The sequence below is a fragment of the Oncorhynchus keta genome, chromosome 24, assembly GCF_023373465.1.
Source record: "Oncorhynchus keta strain PuntledgeMale-10-30-2019 chromosome 24, Oket_V2, whole genome shotgun sequence".
NCBI lineage: Eukaryota > Metazoa > Chordata > Actinopteri > Salmoniformes > Salmonidae > Oncorhynchus > Oncorhynchus keta.
The window spans coordinates 17,072,633-17,091,375 of NC_068444.1; the positions used below are offsets into that span (position 1 = coordinate 17,072,633).

Below are 18,743 nucleotides of genomic sequence, written 5' to 3' on the forward strand. Positions count from 1 at the left end.
TATATTGCATTTTTGTTGTTGTTGCATATAGTTGCCAAGAGTGAGTTGACAATTAAGAGGCCATGTCAATGGTATTTGTCAACGGTATTTGAACAATGAGGATATCAGTTTCTACAACAATACATAATGTATAACAAAAACAATTGCTCCTTGCAAATAAACATACAGAGGCAAATTCTGTAGGATAAAAAGTGATTTTAATGTAAATACACTAACATTGGCTGAATTATACATTTTGACATATTGTGTTGATATCTGCCTTGAAATGGCACAGCACACTTAACTGCACAGTTTTAGTTTACCTACAAACTTCATCACATACGAACCTCATTACATACAATGTCAGCATTTAAGTGAAAGCAAATGTAGAATTTATTTGTCCTGTTTGTCCCCTCGTTCAACACAGTAGAATGGCAGCAGAGGAAATACAATACAGAAACAGCACATATATTTCACTGCCTGTAGTGAGGGGAAATAGAAAGAAATATCTCAGTTTGAGCTACAGTTGAGTAAACATCTATTAGTTCTGCATGCTGTAATACATTTTTGGGGGCTTTTGTGTAGAAAATGAAATTATAGACAGGATGCTTTAGCAATGATCTGCTCTCTGGGATGAAAAAGGTAGGAGAGGTGATACTGGTGAAACTACAGTATACTTCCTATAGTAAAACCCTGGTGAACGAGTGAAACCCTGGCGAACTGGAAAAACCCTGGCGAACTGGGAAAACCCCGGTGAACTGGGAAAACACCGGTGAACCGAGAAAACCGGGGGCGAACTGGAAAACCCCCGGTAAACTGGGAAAACACCGGTGAACTGGAAAACCCCCGGTGAACTGGGAAAACCCAGGTCAACCGTGAAAACCCAGGTGAACCGTGAAAACCCCGGTGAACTGGGAAAACCCCAGTCAACTGGGAAAACCCCGGTGAACCTGGAAAACCCCGGCGAACTTGGAAAATCCCGGCGAACCTGGAAAACCCCGGTGAACTGAGAAAACCCCCGGTGAACTGAGAAAACCTCTTATATTGCTTCAAGGGAAGAGTATAAGTTCAGCACAAATTTTCAGCAATAACAAAATGAAAACTACCAATCAAAACTACATTATAAGCATGCAATGCAATGGAAATGAAGGTTGTATGGAAACACAACAAACTAGTATGACACGGCTAACTTAATCACAATGATAAAATACATGCATGATAAAGTGTAGGCATTCACCTGGCCAGGTTGACTTGTTGACATGGACAGGGAAGATGCTACACATCCACATAACCATTTGCACATCTGAAAAACAGGCAAGAGACAAAGCTTGACAGTCTTCTTGATGGTGTTATTGTAGTCTTTGGATAAGTTAGAAAACATGGCTTTGTGGCTATTCTTTGCCATTTGAATTTGAAACTGCAATCAATTTGACTCTGCAACAACTGGCCTGCTCGCCTCCCTACCACTGAGGAAGTACAGTTCCCGCTCAGCCCAGTCAAAACTGTTCGCTGCTCTGGCCCCCCAATGGTGGAACAAACTCCCTCACGACGCCAGGACAGCGGAGTCAATCACCACCTTCCGGAGACACCTGAAACCCCACCTCTTTAAGGAATACCTAGGATAGGATAAAGTAATCCTTCTCACCCCCCCCCCCTTAAAAGATTTACATGCACTATTGTAAAGTGGCTGTTCCACTGGATGTCATAAGGTGAATGCACCAATTTGTAAGTCGCTCTGGATAAGAGCGTCTGCTAAATGACTTAAATGTAAATGTAAACAACTGAGTGCTGTAAGTTTGTGGATGTTCCTGAATAAATAAGACAGTTGTGGTGATGAGCAAAGGCTCACTGACTGCTGTCTGGTCTAGACACCTGTTCTCTTCTCCCCCTCGCCTCCCCATGCCAGTCAGCCAGTCTGTGAAGGCAGACGCTGGGAGACGAGAAGCAAGTACAGGGAGTGAATATTTCGTAAATAACCGACATGAAACAAAACAAGGACAGCGTTTGGACAGGGGGAACAAAAACAACATTAGTGCTGCAACAGGGGATGAAACTGAGGAATAGACAGATATAGGGGAGGCAATCAATAAGTGATGGTCCAGGTGTGTCCAATGAAGCGCTGATGTGTGTAACGATGATGACAGGTGTGGGTAATGATAGGTCACCTGGCGCCAGAGAGCGCCAGAGAGGGGGAGCGGGAGCAGGCGTGACAGTAGCCCCTCCTCTAGGGGCGCCACCCGGCGTCCCACCTGGGCCAGCCGAGGCATGGGAACCCAACCAGCCGGCTGAGGCGTGGGAGCCTGACGAGTCGGCTGAGGCACGGGAGCCTGAAGAGCCGGCTGAGGCGCAGGAGCCTGACGAGCCGGCTGAGGCGCGGGAGCCTGACGAGCCAGCTGAGGCGCGGGAGCTCGACGAGCCGGCTGAGGAATGACGTGGGATGGGAGCCTGCCGAGGCAAGAAAACCTCTCGAGCCAGCTAAGGCATGGAAGCCTGACGAGCCAGCTGAGGCACCCCCGGTTCCTTCGGGAGTGGCACTCGACGTCACCAAAAAAAAAAGAATCTCCCTGATGTTGTGGTGTCAACATTTTGTGAGGACAGGGAGACGAGAAGCAAATACAGGGAGTGAATATTCAATAAATAACCAACATGAAACACAACAAGGGGGAGAGGGGGAACAAGAACTACATTAATACAGATATAGGGGAGGCAATCAATAAGTGATGGAGTCCAGGTGAGTCCAATGAAGCGCTGATGCGCGTAACAGTGGTGACAGGTGTGTGTAATGATGGCCCTCGAGCGCCAGAGAGGGGGAGCGTGAGCAGGCGTGACACAGTCAGTCACTTGGCAGTGGTTGGCATGAGACACTTCCTTGCGTGCTGAGCCTATGCAGACACCATCCTTGCCATGCAATCGACCCAGATGCCAAGCTCATTTGTGAACTGGCAGGACTGGGGAGCTGTACACCTCAATAGGTTCAACAACAGTAATTCCGTTTTCTTTCTCTATCATGGAAATGATCAGGGAAAACAAACAGTGATGGAAAATGAAACCATTTCATGCATGGCCTGGGTAATGCGCTCAGCTGAAAACTCAACAACTGGTGTTGCTTATTAACTTGTGTGAGTGAATGTTTCCCTGGTAATACCCACTACATCTGCTCCAAATAATCTCTCTCTGCATGCCAAAATGGTGGAGAACATCCATATGCGCATTTGAGTACAATAAGGGTTAACTGCAGTGTTACTATGGTATATACTGTACTGCATTTTAACATAATCATGCAGAATATAACATGGGTTTACTTATTTGACTTATTTTACTGTGGTTAGTCTTGGACTGAAAGACTTGCAAGTGTCTTTGATTCCTTCCCAAATCCCCAGGTTGACTCTGCCAAGCCAAGTGCATTATGTCATGTTTGTGTTTGTGTGGGGAAAACAAGCCAGTGCCAATGCACTACAAACAGATGGTGTCATTGTATATCACTGTCAGATGTTTTGATTCTGTCAGCTTGGATTAATATAATTCATCTTCAATCATAAAGTACACCCCTCCTTTGCTCTCCTGTGCCGTCAACTCCTTTTCACTACCAATGGGGGATAATGATCCATTTGAACATTACACACACTCAGAAAAGTCAATAATTATTAGATTCATTTGAGGGACGTTAAAGGAATTAACATGCCATATCTGACTTGGTGACTCATTGCATTGCACCCCGGTACAATTATTCAACATTGGTCAATTTATAGGCGTATTCAATAATTTTCTACACAAAATAAATTGTGATCTGAGAAGCCTTGAAGCACCTCGGCCTCTGACAATTGCATACATCACATTTAACCGAACAATGACTAATGCTATTGTCTTTGGGAATCCAGCTCTGGTAATGACTCATTGGTAATCTGTATGTGAGACGACTGAACAATGGCACACACTTTAAGAACTGTACACCAACATTCATAACAGGCTGGGGGATTTGAGCCCTTGGCTTGTGGCAAGCTGGCAACACGCTTGTTATGAAAATGGATCTGAGAGTGGCTTTTGGCAAAGGCTACACGAATGGAACTGGCAGACGTCTTTCAGCCCAGCAACACAAATCAGTCCTTAGTCATAACGGCAAATAAACAGCCACCATGCAAATCTGGTCTGGGGCACTCCTAACAGGCTGCACCTGCTGAGAGCCAAGTGGCTCAGGCTCAGGGAGAAGAAGATGGCTTTCAAAGTCAAGGGCAAAGAGGAGGCCAGCTGTTCACAAAGACAATTTCAAGCTTTGCTGTAATAGAACACAAAATTAGGCAACCATGTCTTGTTGCCTGTGGACCAGACTTGGCATTCATGATTTACCCATTTTATACCCCAAAATTGACAAGACAAATTGATTAAGATAAAATTGCAGATAGAGCGTATGATGAAAGAATTAAACTAAATGTTTGTTTGATTACAATCTACAAATGACCCCCCCCCAACCCCACACACATACATACACAATTCATCATGAAAAAAAATACTATTTAGGGAGTTATTTAAAAGCCTTTCAAAGTGGCCCAATTGTCCTTCAGCAGTTGTCCTTCAGCAAATCTTTTGATGTTACAAGAGTGTGGAAAGATAGGAAGTAAATCCCTCTCTACAGGCTAAATGTAGCGGTTTCAAAAGCTTTTCAAAATCAACAAAGAACCCACAACAGAGGAATCAGTAGCCTTTTACTGAAACCTGAATATGCATTTGATTGTATGTACGTTATGTTTTCCACTCTTACATGTACCTATTCAACCCCTAATTGCTGGGAGACACAACTGCTGTGACATATACAGCCTTTTATTTGTGTTATAAAGATGTTTTGTAGCCCACATACTTTTCAGATGTTGGATTGCAGCACAAACATAAGTTATGGTTCAGAGCAGAAAGCTAGAAGCACTGGCTTCCTCTCCTAATGGCAGATAGGGTTAATTTACAAAAGGCTGTGCCCATTCTCTGGCAACCCAACCCCTATAGTTTGTCGAAAGGTTTCTTTGTAACAGGTATGGAGGACAAAATGTATTCATTTTACAGCCGGCGTGCAAGAAAGCTTCCAGATACTTACCATGCTCATTTGCACAAGGCTAATTTCTGGTTGTGCCCAGCACTTCAGATAGGCGGAGGCACTCTGCGGTTCCCAGGGAAGAGTTTACTGTGTTTTCCATACTGAGAGTTTTGAGAACAGGAAAGGAAACAGATGTGTAAATGGTATGGAAATATTAAAGGAAATAGAGAGAGGAAGAAGGGACATACATAAGGAAATGTGGGAGACAAAGTGCTCAAGGCTATTGTAAATGCAGCGATCTGAAATCTACTACTTCATGTGCTTCTTCAGAAGAGTGTTCATGTATCCCCTTGTGGTAAATGAGCAAATGTGCAGTGGTGAATTCCCTTATGGTCAATGAGAAAATGTGCAACAGTGAATTCCCTTATGGTGAATGAGCAAATGTTGCAATGGTGAATTCCCTTATGGTGAATGAGTAAATGTTGCAATGGTGAATTCCCTTATGGTGAATGAGTAAATGTGCAATGGTGAATTCCCTTATGGTGAATGATCAAATGTTGCAATGGTGAATTCCCTTATGGTGAATGAGCAAATGTTGCAATGGTGAATTCCCTTATGGTGAATGAGCAAATGTTGCAATGGTGAATTCCCTTATGGTGAATGAGTAAATGTTGCAATGGTGAATTCCCTTATGGTGAATGATCAAATGTTGCAATGGTGAATTCCCTTATGGTGAATGAGCAAATGTTGCAATGGTGAATTCCCTTATGGTGAATGAGCAAATGTTGCAATGGTGAATTCCCTTATGGTGAATGAGCAAATGTTGCAATGGTGAATTCCCTTATGGTGAATGAGCAAATGTTGCAATGGTGAATTCCCTTATGGTGAATGATCAAATGTTGCAATGGTGAATTCCCTTATGGTGAATGAGCAAATGTTGCAATGGTGAATTCCCTTATGGTGAATGAGCAAATGTTGCAATGGTGAATTCCCTTATGGTGAATGAGCAAATGTTGCAATGGTGAATTCCCTTATGGTGAATGAGCAAATGTTGCAATGGTGAATTCCCTTATGGTGAATGAGCAAATGTTGCAATGGTGAATTCCCTTATGGTGAATGAGCAAATGTGCAATGGGGAATTCCCTTATGGTGAATGAGCAAATGTGCAATGGTGAATTCCCTTATGGTGAATGAGTAAATGTGCAATGGTGAATTCCCTTATGGTGAATGAGTAAATGTGCAATGGTGAATTCCCTTATGGTGAATGAGCAAATGTTGCAATGGTGAATTCCCTTATGGTGAATTCCCTTATGGTGAATGAGCAAATGTGCAATGGTGAATTCCCTTATGGTGAATGAGCAAATGTGCAATGGTGAATTCCCTTATGGTGAATGAGCAAATGAGCATTTCCCCGAATCCCTTGAACTAACATTAATTGACTTATGAATGTAGTCAACCAAAGGCATCATTAATGGATGACAGTGGCAGCCTCCTCTTCCTTGGGAGCTGCTGCAGCTCCTCATCAGCTGATTGGGCTGTTTTTTATCCTGCCGCGTTAAAACTGAATTCAATTACAGGATCAGTAAGACACTTCTCTGGAACCGTGCTGCTCAACTAGAATCCTTTTAACACTCGATGAGGTGTTATATTTTCTATAAACAACGGTTTGATCTCTTGCATTTTTTTTTTTACTGGAACCTGAGATGAATCACAACTGTCTTTTATGAATTTGGCATCATACTGAAAATAATAAAAGATCTTAACTTATAGCCCAGATACATTAAGACATTTATAGCACAGTTTAGTGTTTCTTTATGGACTGTTTAAATTAAGCGAGCGTGTTTTCTGAGCCATGTTTTCACACAACTGTGTTATCTTGGCCAAAAAGAAAAGTCAATTATCCTCAAGGTTTTAGTAATCCAGGCCTGTGTGTAGCTACTTCATTGACTAACATGGCACTCGACAGAGAAGACAAATTAGATGCTCAGGAAATGGTTTTGGGAGTGTGGCTGTGACAAGGCTTTACTAGAAGCGTGACTGCAAGAGGAAAATGTTTCCACCTGTACGACACTGATTAGAGCAGACTGCCAGTTTTATTTAGCAGACCCAAAGCCACGTGTATAGTACTGTATGTCAAACCTATCTGGTCCAAAATATATGTCTTATCCCTCTCTTGGCTCAATCAACTCCCAGCTTACAGGGAGCGCAGACGTTGTATTCAGCCCAACTCAGGGTTAAATGTCGTCATTAGTAGAATCTGTTGTCTAATAAATATTTTGTTCAAATGGACTGACATTTCAATGAACATCCATTTGTGATAATAAATAGCAAGACTAGAGACCCAAGGGTTAACTAATCAAAATGGTCAAATGCATTTTTATTGCATTTCATTTATTCCATAATAATGAGAACTGATGTACAAGGATTTAAGGTAATCTAATCACTTTATAAGTAATGCTCTATAAAGACACAAGTGTGCTACGTTGCCTTGCCCTCTACACCAAGCACATGCCCGAAGCTACTGCAACATGCTTTAACAAAGTCTATGCAAGAGTAAATTATTCATGATCCTTCGCACCTGCAGTAATACGCATTTAAACCAGATAGATGTTACATATTGAAGGATCTCATTTTCAGAGTTGAAGCCATAGCAACAGCTGGTTCACATCTTAATAATCAGCTCTGCAGATGAAGTTTGGTATTAAATGAATGGCAAGTACAGTACTTTTGCAATCAATACATAGAGAATAGTTTGCAGGAGGTTTATCTAATATCTAATTCAGAAATGAATGAAAAATCTATTTAGTGGCTAGACCTTATCAAGATCAGTCTGCCCACTACGCCACCCCTGCTTCAGAAAGACAACAATGACAGAAAGCATCTGAGCTGGCCAGTGGCCACTCTCACTGCATCTCTTTAAATCTACAGGTAATGGACAAAATAATGGAAACACTAACACCTCAGTAACTGAGGATACAAAGGGATAGATTCTGTCAGATCTGCACTAGCCGACACCCGCATAGCGGTTGTTTTGGTGGTATCGCAGGTGAAACTGCATAAAAGCAGTCAAATCCACAAGCGGCACCCAGTATTATACCTAAAGCAGACATTGCCATTGGCTGCACAGTCTCATTAAGAGAAATCTAATACAGCCTTTTTTGCAAGTTTGAACACTGCGATGTAGGCTAGCCTAATCTACACCTCAATTAGGCTGATAGAAATCCTCATTATTTTGTTGAATGATTTTACATTTGAGTGTCATTATTTCTATATAGCAGACACGTTCTCATTCTGAATTTCTAACGCGAGTGGGACGGGTGTGGCTTCGTGACAATGACCACACGAGCAGCAGCTCACCGATGTGACATTTCTAACGCAGTTCCACCTCCGACACTGCCAAAACACCCGCTATGTGGGTGTCGGCTATAGCGGGTTAATGCCTGTGCTGATTGGATCTAGGCCAAAGTATATGGAAAGCAGGTGCTTCCACAAAGGTATGGTTCATGAGTTAATAAAGCTATTAACATCCCATCATGTTTGGGGTCATGAATAAAAATACTGGGCAGGCCATTATTTTGGCTATCATGACTATGCCCCAATATTATGACGACGCCCCCATCCACAGGGCACGAGTGGTCACTGAATGGTTTGATGAGCATGAAAACGATGTAAACCACAGGACACGGCAGTTTCAGTCACCATATCTCAACCCAATTGAACACTTATGGGAGATTCCGGAGCAACACCCGAGTTGGGGTTTTCCACCACCGTCAACAAAACACCAAATTATGGAATTTCTTATGGAAGAATGGTGTTGCGTCCCTCCAATAGAGTTGCAGACACTTGTAGAACCTATGCCAATGTGCATTGAAGCTGTTCTGGCTCATGGTGTCTCAACGCCTTATTAAGACACTTTATGTGAAGGTGTTTCCTTTATTTTGGCAGTTACCTGTACATTGTAAAAAAAGATCCCAGCTCAGCCCTTAAGGCATTTAAGATGAACACATTTATACTTCATGTTCCTTGTATGACCTCAGGTAAGACATATAATGGGATCCTACTCCAGAAAGGTATGGAAAGTGTTATGGGTGTATTATGTGAGTCACCAGATGTTAATAAATCCACTGGCATGCTCTAAAGTGCAGGGGATTTAAGCCAAGCCAGCTGTCCCTCAATACCGTGAAACCCCCCCTAAAATAAAGTAGAGGTTAACAGCATGGAATTCATTCGGATGGAATGTCAATCTCAATAATTACCTTGCGTTCACATAGATAAACACCATTCTGTTTTTAATCTCTTTGTTTAAGGGAGATTTGATGATAGTGACGCCAATCATGAGGAAATTAATGGTGAACAGAGAGCAGTTTAGCCACATATTAATGCAGTGGTTTGAGGGCAGAGAATAACTCTATCCCAGCTATTTTAGAGTAGAGATGCTACATCTCTATTGTTTATGTTTGTGGTCTATTCTAGATTGAGGGTAGCCTCGTATTTACCAGAGTAATTACCGATGGGACCCTGGTTTAAAATAGGCAACCAGTAGGCTACCGTAAAAAAAGTTACCTAAAAAAATCTTCCACAATTCCGAAACGTAGTTAAGTGTTCTCTAACTAAGGGATTTTCAAACTTTTCTTGACCAGGGAACCCCGCCCAGACAAACCGGAGACCCAGGGATCCCCAATCATTATGTTAGGAAAAAACAACATTATCATCAGGTGAATGATAATGGCATGTAGAAGTAAACAACATTTTAAAATTAAGATATTTGGTAAACAGTTAATTGGAAGAGGAAGTATGAACTAAATAGATTATTACTGTAGCTCAAAATGCATCTTGGCAATGTACAGAACATTTAGCAGTTTTGAAGCTCATTTCCAGCAATTCTACAGTTTGATGGAACAGAGAACATTTAGCAGTTTTGAAGCTCATTTCCAGCAATTCTACAGTTTGATGGAACAGAGAACATTTAGCAGTTTTGAAGCTCATTTCCAGCAATTCTACAGTTTGATGGAACAGAGAACATTTTGCAGTTTTAAAGCTCATTTCCTGCAATGCTATGCATTTTGTCATGGCTAATGCTATGTTCCTCTTTATAACTTTATAACAAAATCAATGGGCATGTACAGTGCCTTGCGAAAGTATTCGGCCCCCTTGAACTTTGCGACCTTTTGCAACATTTCAGGCTTCAAACATAAAGATATAAAACTGTATTTTTTTGTGAAGAATCAACAACAAGTGGGACACAATCATGAAGTGGAACGACATTTATTGGATATTTCTAACTTTTTTAACAAATCAAAAACTGAAAAATTGGGCGTGCAACATTATTCAGCCCCTTAAGTTAATACTTTGTAGTGCCACCTTTTGCTGCAATTACAGCTGTAAGTCGCTTGGGGTATGTCTCTATCAGTTTTGCACATTGAGAGACTGAAATGGTTTCCCATTCCTCCTTGCAAAACAGCTCGAGCTCAGTGAGGTTGGATGGAGAGCATTTGTGAACAGCAGTTTTCAGTTCTTTCCACAGATTCTCCATTGGATTCAGGTCTGGACTTTGTCTTGGCCATTCGAACACCTGGATATGTTTATTTTTGAACCATTCCATTGTAGATTTTGCTTTATGTTTTGGATCATTGTCTTGTTGGAAGAGAAATCTCCGTCCCAGTCTCAGGTCTTTTGCAGACTCCATCAGGTTTTCTTCCAGAATGGTCCTGTATTTGGCTCCATCCATCTTCCCGTCAATTTTAACCATCTTCCCTGTCCCTGCTGAAGAAAAGCAGGCCCAAACCATGATGCTGCCACCACCATGTTTGACAGTGGGGATGGTGTATTCAGGGTGATGAGCTGTGTTGCTTTTACGCCAAACATAACGTTTTGCATTGTTGCCAAAAAGTTCAATTTTGGTTTCATCTGACCAGAGCACCTTCTTTCACATGTTTGGTGTGTCTCCCAGGTGGCTTGTGGTAAACTTTAAACGACACTTTTTATGGATATCTTTAAGAAATGGCTTTCTTCTTGCCACTCTTCCATAAAGGCCAGATTTGTGCAATATACGACTGATTGTTGTCCTATGGACAGAGTCTCCCACCTCAGCTGTAGATCTCTGCAGTTCATCCAGAGTGATCATGGGCCTCTTGGCTGCATCTCTGATCAGTCTTCTCCTTGTATGAGCTGAAAGTTTAGAGGGACGGCCAGGTCTTGGGAGATTTGCAGTGGTCTGATACTCCTTCCATTTCAATATTATCGCTTGCACAGTGCTCCTTGGGATGTTTAAAGCTTGGGAAATATTTTTGTATCCAAATCCGGCTTTAAACTTCTTCACAACAGTATCTCGGACCTGCCTGGTGTGTTCCTTGTTCTTCATGATGCTCTCTGCTCTTTTAACGGACCTCTGAGACTATCACAGTGCAGGTGCATTTATACGGAGACTTGATTACACACAGGTGGATTGTATTTATCATCATTAGTCATTTAGGTCAACATTGGATCATTCAGAGATCCTCACTGAACTTCTGGAGAGAGTTTGCTGCACTGAAAGTAAAGGGGCTGAATAATTTTGCACGCCCAATTTTTCAGTTTTTGATTTGTTAAAAAAGTTTGAAATATCCAATAAATGTCGTTCCACTTCATGATTGTGTCCCACTTGTTGTTGATTCTTCACAAAAAAAACAGTTTTATATCTTTATGTTTGAAGCCTGAAATGTGGCAAAAGGTCGCAAGATTCAAGGGGGACGAATACTTTCGCAAGGCACTGTATGTGCCCTGAATGCCCATACATTTTTTGAGGGGAACTGTCTAGCTTTAATTTGATTGTTAGTTTTCAAGATGGTACTGTCAAAAAATATATGTAGTTCAATATAATGTCTTCATGCTTTCTATCTGGTTTTGGTCATTCAAGTTGACATTGAATAATATTTTTCACCCCGAAAATGACCATTTAGACGGCCCGCCTGAGAATTTTCTATACAGAACAAAACTGTAATTTGCTCCAATTACTGTAATTTCCTCCACATTAAAGGTAATAGTCTGAGATCTTGCCCTTTATCTACTTCCCAGAGTCAAATGAACTGGAACAGCTAGCATGTTAAGTGTTCATGTAGAATTCCAGTTATTGTGTAAAGCCTAACTGACATTGGCTCGGGAAACTAACCCCCTTCATACTGGAGGACGCAGAGACATAAAAATGGTATCCACGATGGCATTCTGATGCAGCTAGGGATATTCATGAAATAATACTTTTTCACATAAAAAAATCCCAACAAATATTTTTTCTAAAAATATAAACATTTGTGGACCCCCTGCAGTACCTCTAGGGGTCTGCGGACCCCAGTTTGAAAACCCCTGGTCTAACTAGATATTACTATTTTACTTTACCATTAGATTTGCCTTGCTAAAATAGCGAAGAAGGATGCATAATTTTTTATTGAACTGTCAGACGTTCTCAGCATTGCAGTAGAAGGGCTCCATTAGAGCAGAGATACTCCCCAAAGACTGGCATTCGTGTGCAATTAATCTGTACATTCTATCCAGCAAGACTGCATCCTTCAGCACAGACTTTACCTTCGAGCATGTATCTGCTGCTATGCATTTCTGTTGAGTATATGATTCATTGTATTGTGTTACTCAAACATGCAGTTCTTCTACTTGCTTGATTTTTAAACCAAGTCTATCATTTAAAAGAAAGGAAAAACATGTTCTCCATTTGAGGGTTTTTGTCAAGGGAATGCTATGGTACATAGCAATAGAAACTGCAAATGTCCAACAGCAAGCTGTGTTTGCTCAGCATCATTACAGCAACCTATCTTGTTTTATTCAAATTGTAAAATGTTGTAGCTAAAAATGAACATTGTCATTGAGGTGTCATTACTATGGTAATGTTTATGGTAGGTGTAATTTCCTTTGTTATGTTAATGTACCTTTTCATATTCTGAATGTGTGTGTATATTCGTTTATGTTAATGTACAATGTCATGTTTTGAATGTGTGTATTTTGCTATATTTCCAAAGGTACACAATGCAATGAGCAAATGCATTAAGATGAAAATCCCTGCAAAGCATTGTGCACAGAACAACAAACAGGGTCACAATCTGCTTCCCCATCACATAATAGACAGATGGACCAGTTCCCTTCCAAGGAACAACAAGCTAGCGTTAGTATTCAGCACTGTTTACTTTGCACTATTGGAAATGTACATATTAATTGCTTTCTCCTTTTGTTGTGTTGAAGTAGCACTGCCCAGAACTCAATATCATGGTAGAATTAATCCTTTTAAGAAATCGGAGCAGCAACACCGAAGTTGCAGGTCTCTCAGGCTTGCTCTCTGTCTAACTAACATGTTTATTCTAGAGACAACTATCCTCTTCCCTTGGGCGAAGTGGGGACTGAAATAGGATGCTTGCCAAACAACTTCAAAGCTCTTTATCATGGCAAATTACCTACTCATGCAACTACTGGACGCCAGAATACAATGTACTTTATATATCTTCCCTTATAACGGTAGTTTAGAAAATGAATTAATGGCTGTATTCATCAATCTAGCAAGAAGGTAATATTGTAATAATGTAGTAGTGTTTCCCCTCCCTAGAAAGCTACGACCTTTGGCTTTCACCTGGAATTGTTTATTTATGTCTGAGAAAACAAAAATGTTTCAATGTATATGCTCTAGTACACAATACAAGTAAAACAAACCATATAGAAATATGATGATATCATAGTGAATTCATGACATGTGAATGAATCAGTCTTGTCATACTTTATAATATGTCTATATATAGTTTCAGTTATAGGAACATCTAACCAAAATATTTCACCTTCTTCATTACTTTACTCAAAATATCATGACATGAGTAAATGTCCAAGTGTGTGACATTTGTGAACATCTAAACATTTTGGCCATTTAAATCCTATCGACAATGGGAGATGTGCTGTGAAAAGGATGCTTTTTCTTGGCTCTACTGTGCTTTGTGTCTAAATCAGGCTTCCACACAAAATTACTTCTTTACTTATTTTAGGTTTCAATTATTATTTAATTCTATTGTTTATCGTAAAGCTATAAAAGTTATATATTTCCATTCGAGAGGAAATCTGGGGATGTCTGTGTCTTAAACGAGTCGATCTGCTGAGCTGTTTTTCTAAGGACCATGTATTCTGAGTTACAAAACAGTGGGAAATGAATAAAATAAGTCATGTAAACATCTAATCAGTAATTACCAGTAAATCGAGTGCACAAAAAAAATTGGGCACTGTAGTCTTAAGAGGTTCAACTTACCTCTCACACTCCCCTTATTGGACAGTTCACACAATATGTTACACCTGTAGGGGGAAAACAATGTGATTAAGATCGGACAAATCATTTCATACATTATCAAACATGATGAAATACAAATGTGTCAGACTATGGAAAATAGCAATTATTGGAACTACTTCCTGTTTGCATGCGATGCAACATTGTGGACTGTACACAGGATGTAAAGCCTACAGTATGTTACTGTCAAAAAAGTAAACCAATTCAGGGTAGGACAAACGCCATAGAATTATGACAATTTGATTTCAGAAGAACTACTGCATTGTTTTGTTTTCTGGTTATATGGTTCAACTTTAGCTATTAATATTAGTTTTAGTGTCTTTTATGGATTGTTGTGTTATTTTCTTCATTTTGATCAGTCATTTTTGAAGTCTCTAGTTAACAGGAATTAGTGGTTTTAGAGTGTCTATGCTCTTATTTGGGGGTTAGGAGAGACAGGTTTACTTTTTTAAGTGTAAGTAACTTTTATAATCATTTATAATCGGCAAACGCAACATTATAGTTATTATTAGGGTTACCTGCTTAAGGTTAAGTCGTCCTTTGAGTCCCACGATCTACTCACTTAATAAGCCTTCAGAATTCAGATCTCTAAATGGCCTTCAGCAGAGGTGATATTTAAAAGCACTGGACATTACAGTACAAATGCAGCTTTCTAAGGTTGAATAACAAAAATGCAAAAGAGAGAGATAGCAGAGACACGGATGGATTGCTGATAAAAGACACGGCAATCTGAGTCCATCCCATTCATTCTTTCAGTGATGGCATAAGAGTGTGAATATCTACAATATTCACATACTGTATGTCGAGTACTGTATATGAGCCAAGTCCAAAAGGTTGAAGGCATTTAGACAATATTATGGTAGTATAGGGGGACTTTCTTACCTCTTTTATCGCCATATCATTCTCAGAGACATGCTAGTGCAAACAAGTCAATCAGAATTTGTGTTTAATAAGGTCAAACTTAGAAAATAGGTTAAAAATCCATTTATTAGTCTAAACATTATACATTTAATATGACTAACCAAGATTCAAGGAACAATTTATATCTTACTTTGAAATTATTTAACAAAAGATTCTTTATCGTGTTAATGCATGTTATCTATACTGTTGCACAGAAATTACGAAAGACAAGTGTGGGAAAGTCTCGAAATGGCATTTTTTGTGGACTTTCTGAATATAAAAAAAAAAAAAAACATTTTTAGCAATGACCTGAAACCAAGCAGGCATTTAGTGCTAGAAACAAGTACTTCAAATGTTTCTGTTTTTACCCAAAAGTTTCAGCTTTATTAACAAATTATGGAAAAACAAATTTACCAATTTATGGCCACCTATTTAGAGAAGCTTACACATGGTGCTTTATGGTCTTTTTAATATACGTTTTTAGTTACAAATACAAGTTAAACACAGAACAGAGCACTTGTAGTAAGCTACAAACATAGCTGATTGCTTTCAACCCCAACACAAAACATTTAAATTAGTTTTACAAGATCAAATTCTAACATCATAACAAATATTTAAAAAATAATTTATAAACTTGGTTAACTTCACTCAATAGTAGCATCCTATTGTCACCCTGATGAAATCAATGTTCACTAAGGGGTATCATGAAGCATCAGGTTCTGTGACAACTTCATGCTTTTCTTTTCTGAGGGACAAACAATTATGGACAACCAAGAACAACGTTACAATGTAGCTTATTGAAACACAAGTGTCTCTCTTTTGTTTTCTCTGCTCGTTGTTCTAAAAAAAGAGCCCACGTTATCAAGAAAATCATAGAGACACTGTGTGAAAGGTTAAGGGTCATCTACTGTAGCTATGTGCTTACTTTGTGGACAAATCCTGAGGGAGGAGAATGTAAAAAAAAAAAAAAAACAATCGTAAGGTTGTCTTATGTCGGAGGTCACAGATGTGTAGCACCTTCAATATCTACCATAGGGATGTTCTCTGTAGCCCCCTCGTGAGAGCCTTGCTGTTGGGGCTTTGAGTGTTGGACGGGTTGTAGTCCACTCCTCTTCTGCAAGAGGTAGAGTTCAGACAACATTACATAGTAAGATAAGAACCCAAACCAAGGTAAAAGTAAGGAACTACTATAATATTTTTGTTGGTACACTAAAGACAAACTCCAGTAGGTCAAAACAAACTAAGGGTTCAATCCAACCGGTCTGAGCAAAGTTTTGTTTCCTCCTGGCTGTATCTGCTACGTGTTTAATTGTGACCGGAAGTTTTGTTTCCTACTGGCTGTATCTGCTACGTGTTTAATCGTGACCGGAAGTTTTGTTTCCTACTGGCTGTATCTGCTACGTGTTTAATTGTGACTGGAAGTTTTGTTTCCTACTGGCTGTATCTGCTACGTGTTTAATTGTGACCGGAAGTTTTGTTTCCTACTGGCTGTATCTGCTACGTGTTTAATTGTGACCAGAAGTTTTGTTTCCTACTGGCTGTATCTGCTACGTGTTTAATTGTGACCAGAAGTTTTGTTTCCTACTGGCTGTATCTGCTACGTGTTTAATTGTGACTGGAAGTTTTGTTTCCTACTGGCTGTATCTGCTACGTGTTTAATTGTGACTGGAAGTTTTGTTTCCTACTGGCTGTATCTGCTACGTGTTTAATTGTGACTGGAAGTTTTGTTTCCTACTGGCTGTATCTGCTACGTGTTTAATTGTGACTGGAAGTTTTGTTTCCTCCTGGCTGTATCTGCTACGTGTTTAATTGTGACCGGAAGTTTTGTTTCCTACTGGCTGTATCTGCTACGTGTTTAATTGTGACCAGAAGTTTTGTTTCCTCCTGGCTGTATCTGCTACGTGTTTAATTGTGACTGGAAGTTTTGTTTCCTCCTGGCTGTATCTGCTACGTGTTTAATTGTGACTGGAAGTTTTGTTTCCTCCTGGCTGTATCTGCTACGTGTTTAATTGTGACCGGAAGTTTTGTTTCCTCCTGGCTGTACTGTGTTTAATTGTGACCGGAAGTTTTGTTTCCTCCTGGCTGTATCTGCTACGTGTTTAATTGTGACTGGAAGTTTTGTTTCCTACTGGCTGTATCTGCTACGTGTTTAATTGTGACCGGAAGTTTTGTTTCCTACTGGCTGTATCTGCTACGTGTTTAATTGTGACTGGAAGTTTTGTTTCCTCCTGGCTGTATCTGCTACGTGTTTAATTGTGACTGGAAGTTTTGTTTCCTCCTGGCTGTATCTGCTACGTGTTTAATTGTGACTGGAAGTTTTGTTTCCTACTGGCTGTATCTGCTACGTGTTTAATTGTGACCGGAAGTTTTGTTTCCTACTGGCTGTATCTGCTACGTGTTTAATTGTGACTGGAAGTTTTGTTTCCTCCTGGCTGTATCTGCTACGTGTTTAATTGTGACTGGAAGTTTTGTTTCCTCCTGGCTGTATCTGCTACGTGTTTAATTGTGACCTGGAAGTTTTGTTTCCTCCTGGCTGTATCTGCTACGTGTTTAATTGTGACCGGAAGTTTTGTTTCCTACTGGCTGTATCTGCTACGTGTTTAATTGTGACCGGAAGTTTTGTTTCCTACTGGCTGTATCTGCTACGTGTTTAATTGTGACAGGAAGTTTTGTTTCCTCCTGGCTGTATCTGCTACGTGTTCAATTGTGACCAGAAGTTTTGTTTCCTCCTGGCTGTATCTGCTACGTGTTTAATTGTGACTGGAAGTTTTGTTTCCTCCTGGCTGTATCTGCTACGTGTTTAATTGTGACCGGAAGTTTTGTTTCCTACTGGCTGTATCTGCTACGTGTTTAATCGTGACCGGAAGTTTTGTTTCCTACTGGCTGTATCTGCTACGTGTTTAATTGTGACTGGAAGTTTTGTTTCCTACTGGCTGTATCTGCTACGTGTTTAATTGTGACCGGAAGTTTTGTTTCCTACTGGCTGTATCTGCTACGTGTTTAATTGTGACCAGAAGTTTTGTTTCCTACTGGCTGTATCTGCTACGTGTTTAATTGTGACCAGAAGTTTTGTTTCCTACTGGCTGTATCTGCTACGTGTTTAATTGTGACCAGAAGTTTTGTTTCCTCCTGGCTGTATCTGCTACGTGTTTAATTGTGACCGGAAGTTTTGTTTCCTCCTGGCTGTATCTGCTACGTGTTTAATTGTGACTGGAAGTTTTGTTTCCTCCTGGCTGTATCTGCTACGTGTTTAATTGTGACTGGAAGTTTTGTTTCCTACTGGCTGTATCTGCTACGTGTTTAATTGTGACTGGAAGTTTTGTTTCCTCCTGGCTGTATCTGCTACGTGTTTAATTGTGACTGGAAGTTTTGTTTCCTACTGGCTGTATCTGCTACGTGTTTAATTGTAAAGTTTTGTTTCCTACTGGCTGTATCTTACGTGTTTAATTGTGACTGGAAGTTTTGTTTCCTACTGGCTGTATCTGCTACGTGTTTAATTGTGACTGGAAGTTTTGTTTCCTACTGGCTGTATCTTACGTGTTT

At 40.2% G+C, this 18,743-nt stretch overlaps 1 protein-coding gene across 4 annotated transcripts in view; it reads right to left on the reverse strand.

The window, feature by feature from the left end:
• Positions 1 to 226: 226 nt before the first annotated feature.
• Positions 227 to 18,743, reverse strand: part of LOC118402782 (KH domain-containing, RNA-binding, signal transduction-associated protein 2-like) — a 154,219-nt gene continuing 135,702 nt past the window's right edge. The window contains exons 9-13 of one of the 4 annotated variants that reach the window (XR_004829561.2): positions 16,231 to 16,314; positions 14,265 to 14,308; positions 5,060 to 5,160; positions 1,217 to 1,282; positions 227 to 459 (exon numbers count right to left, since the gene is read on the reverse strand). Coding sequence is in view for 1 of the 4 variants with exons in the window: in XM_035801030.2 (XP_035656923.1) it covers positions 16,220 to 16,314 (95 nt within the window). In the remaining 3 variants the exon portion in view is untranslated. Of the gene's footprint in view, positions 1,283 to 5,059; positions 5,161 to 14,264; positions 14,309 to 15,338; positions 16,315 to 18,743 lie in introns of those variants that run through there. The other 3 variants (XR_008078183.1, XR_008078184.1, XM_035801030.2) reach the window with 3 other exon arrangements.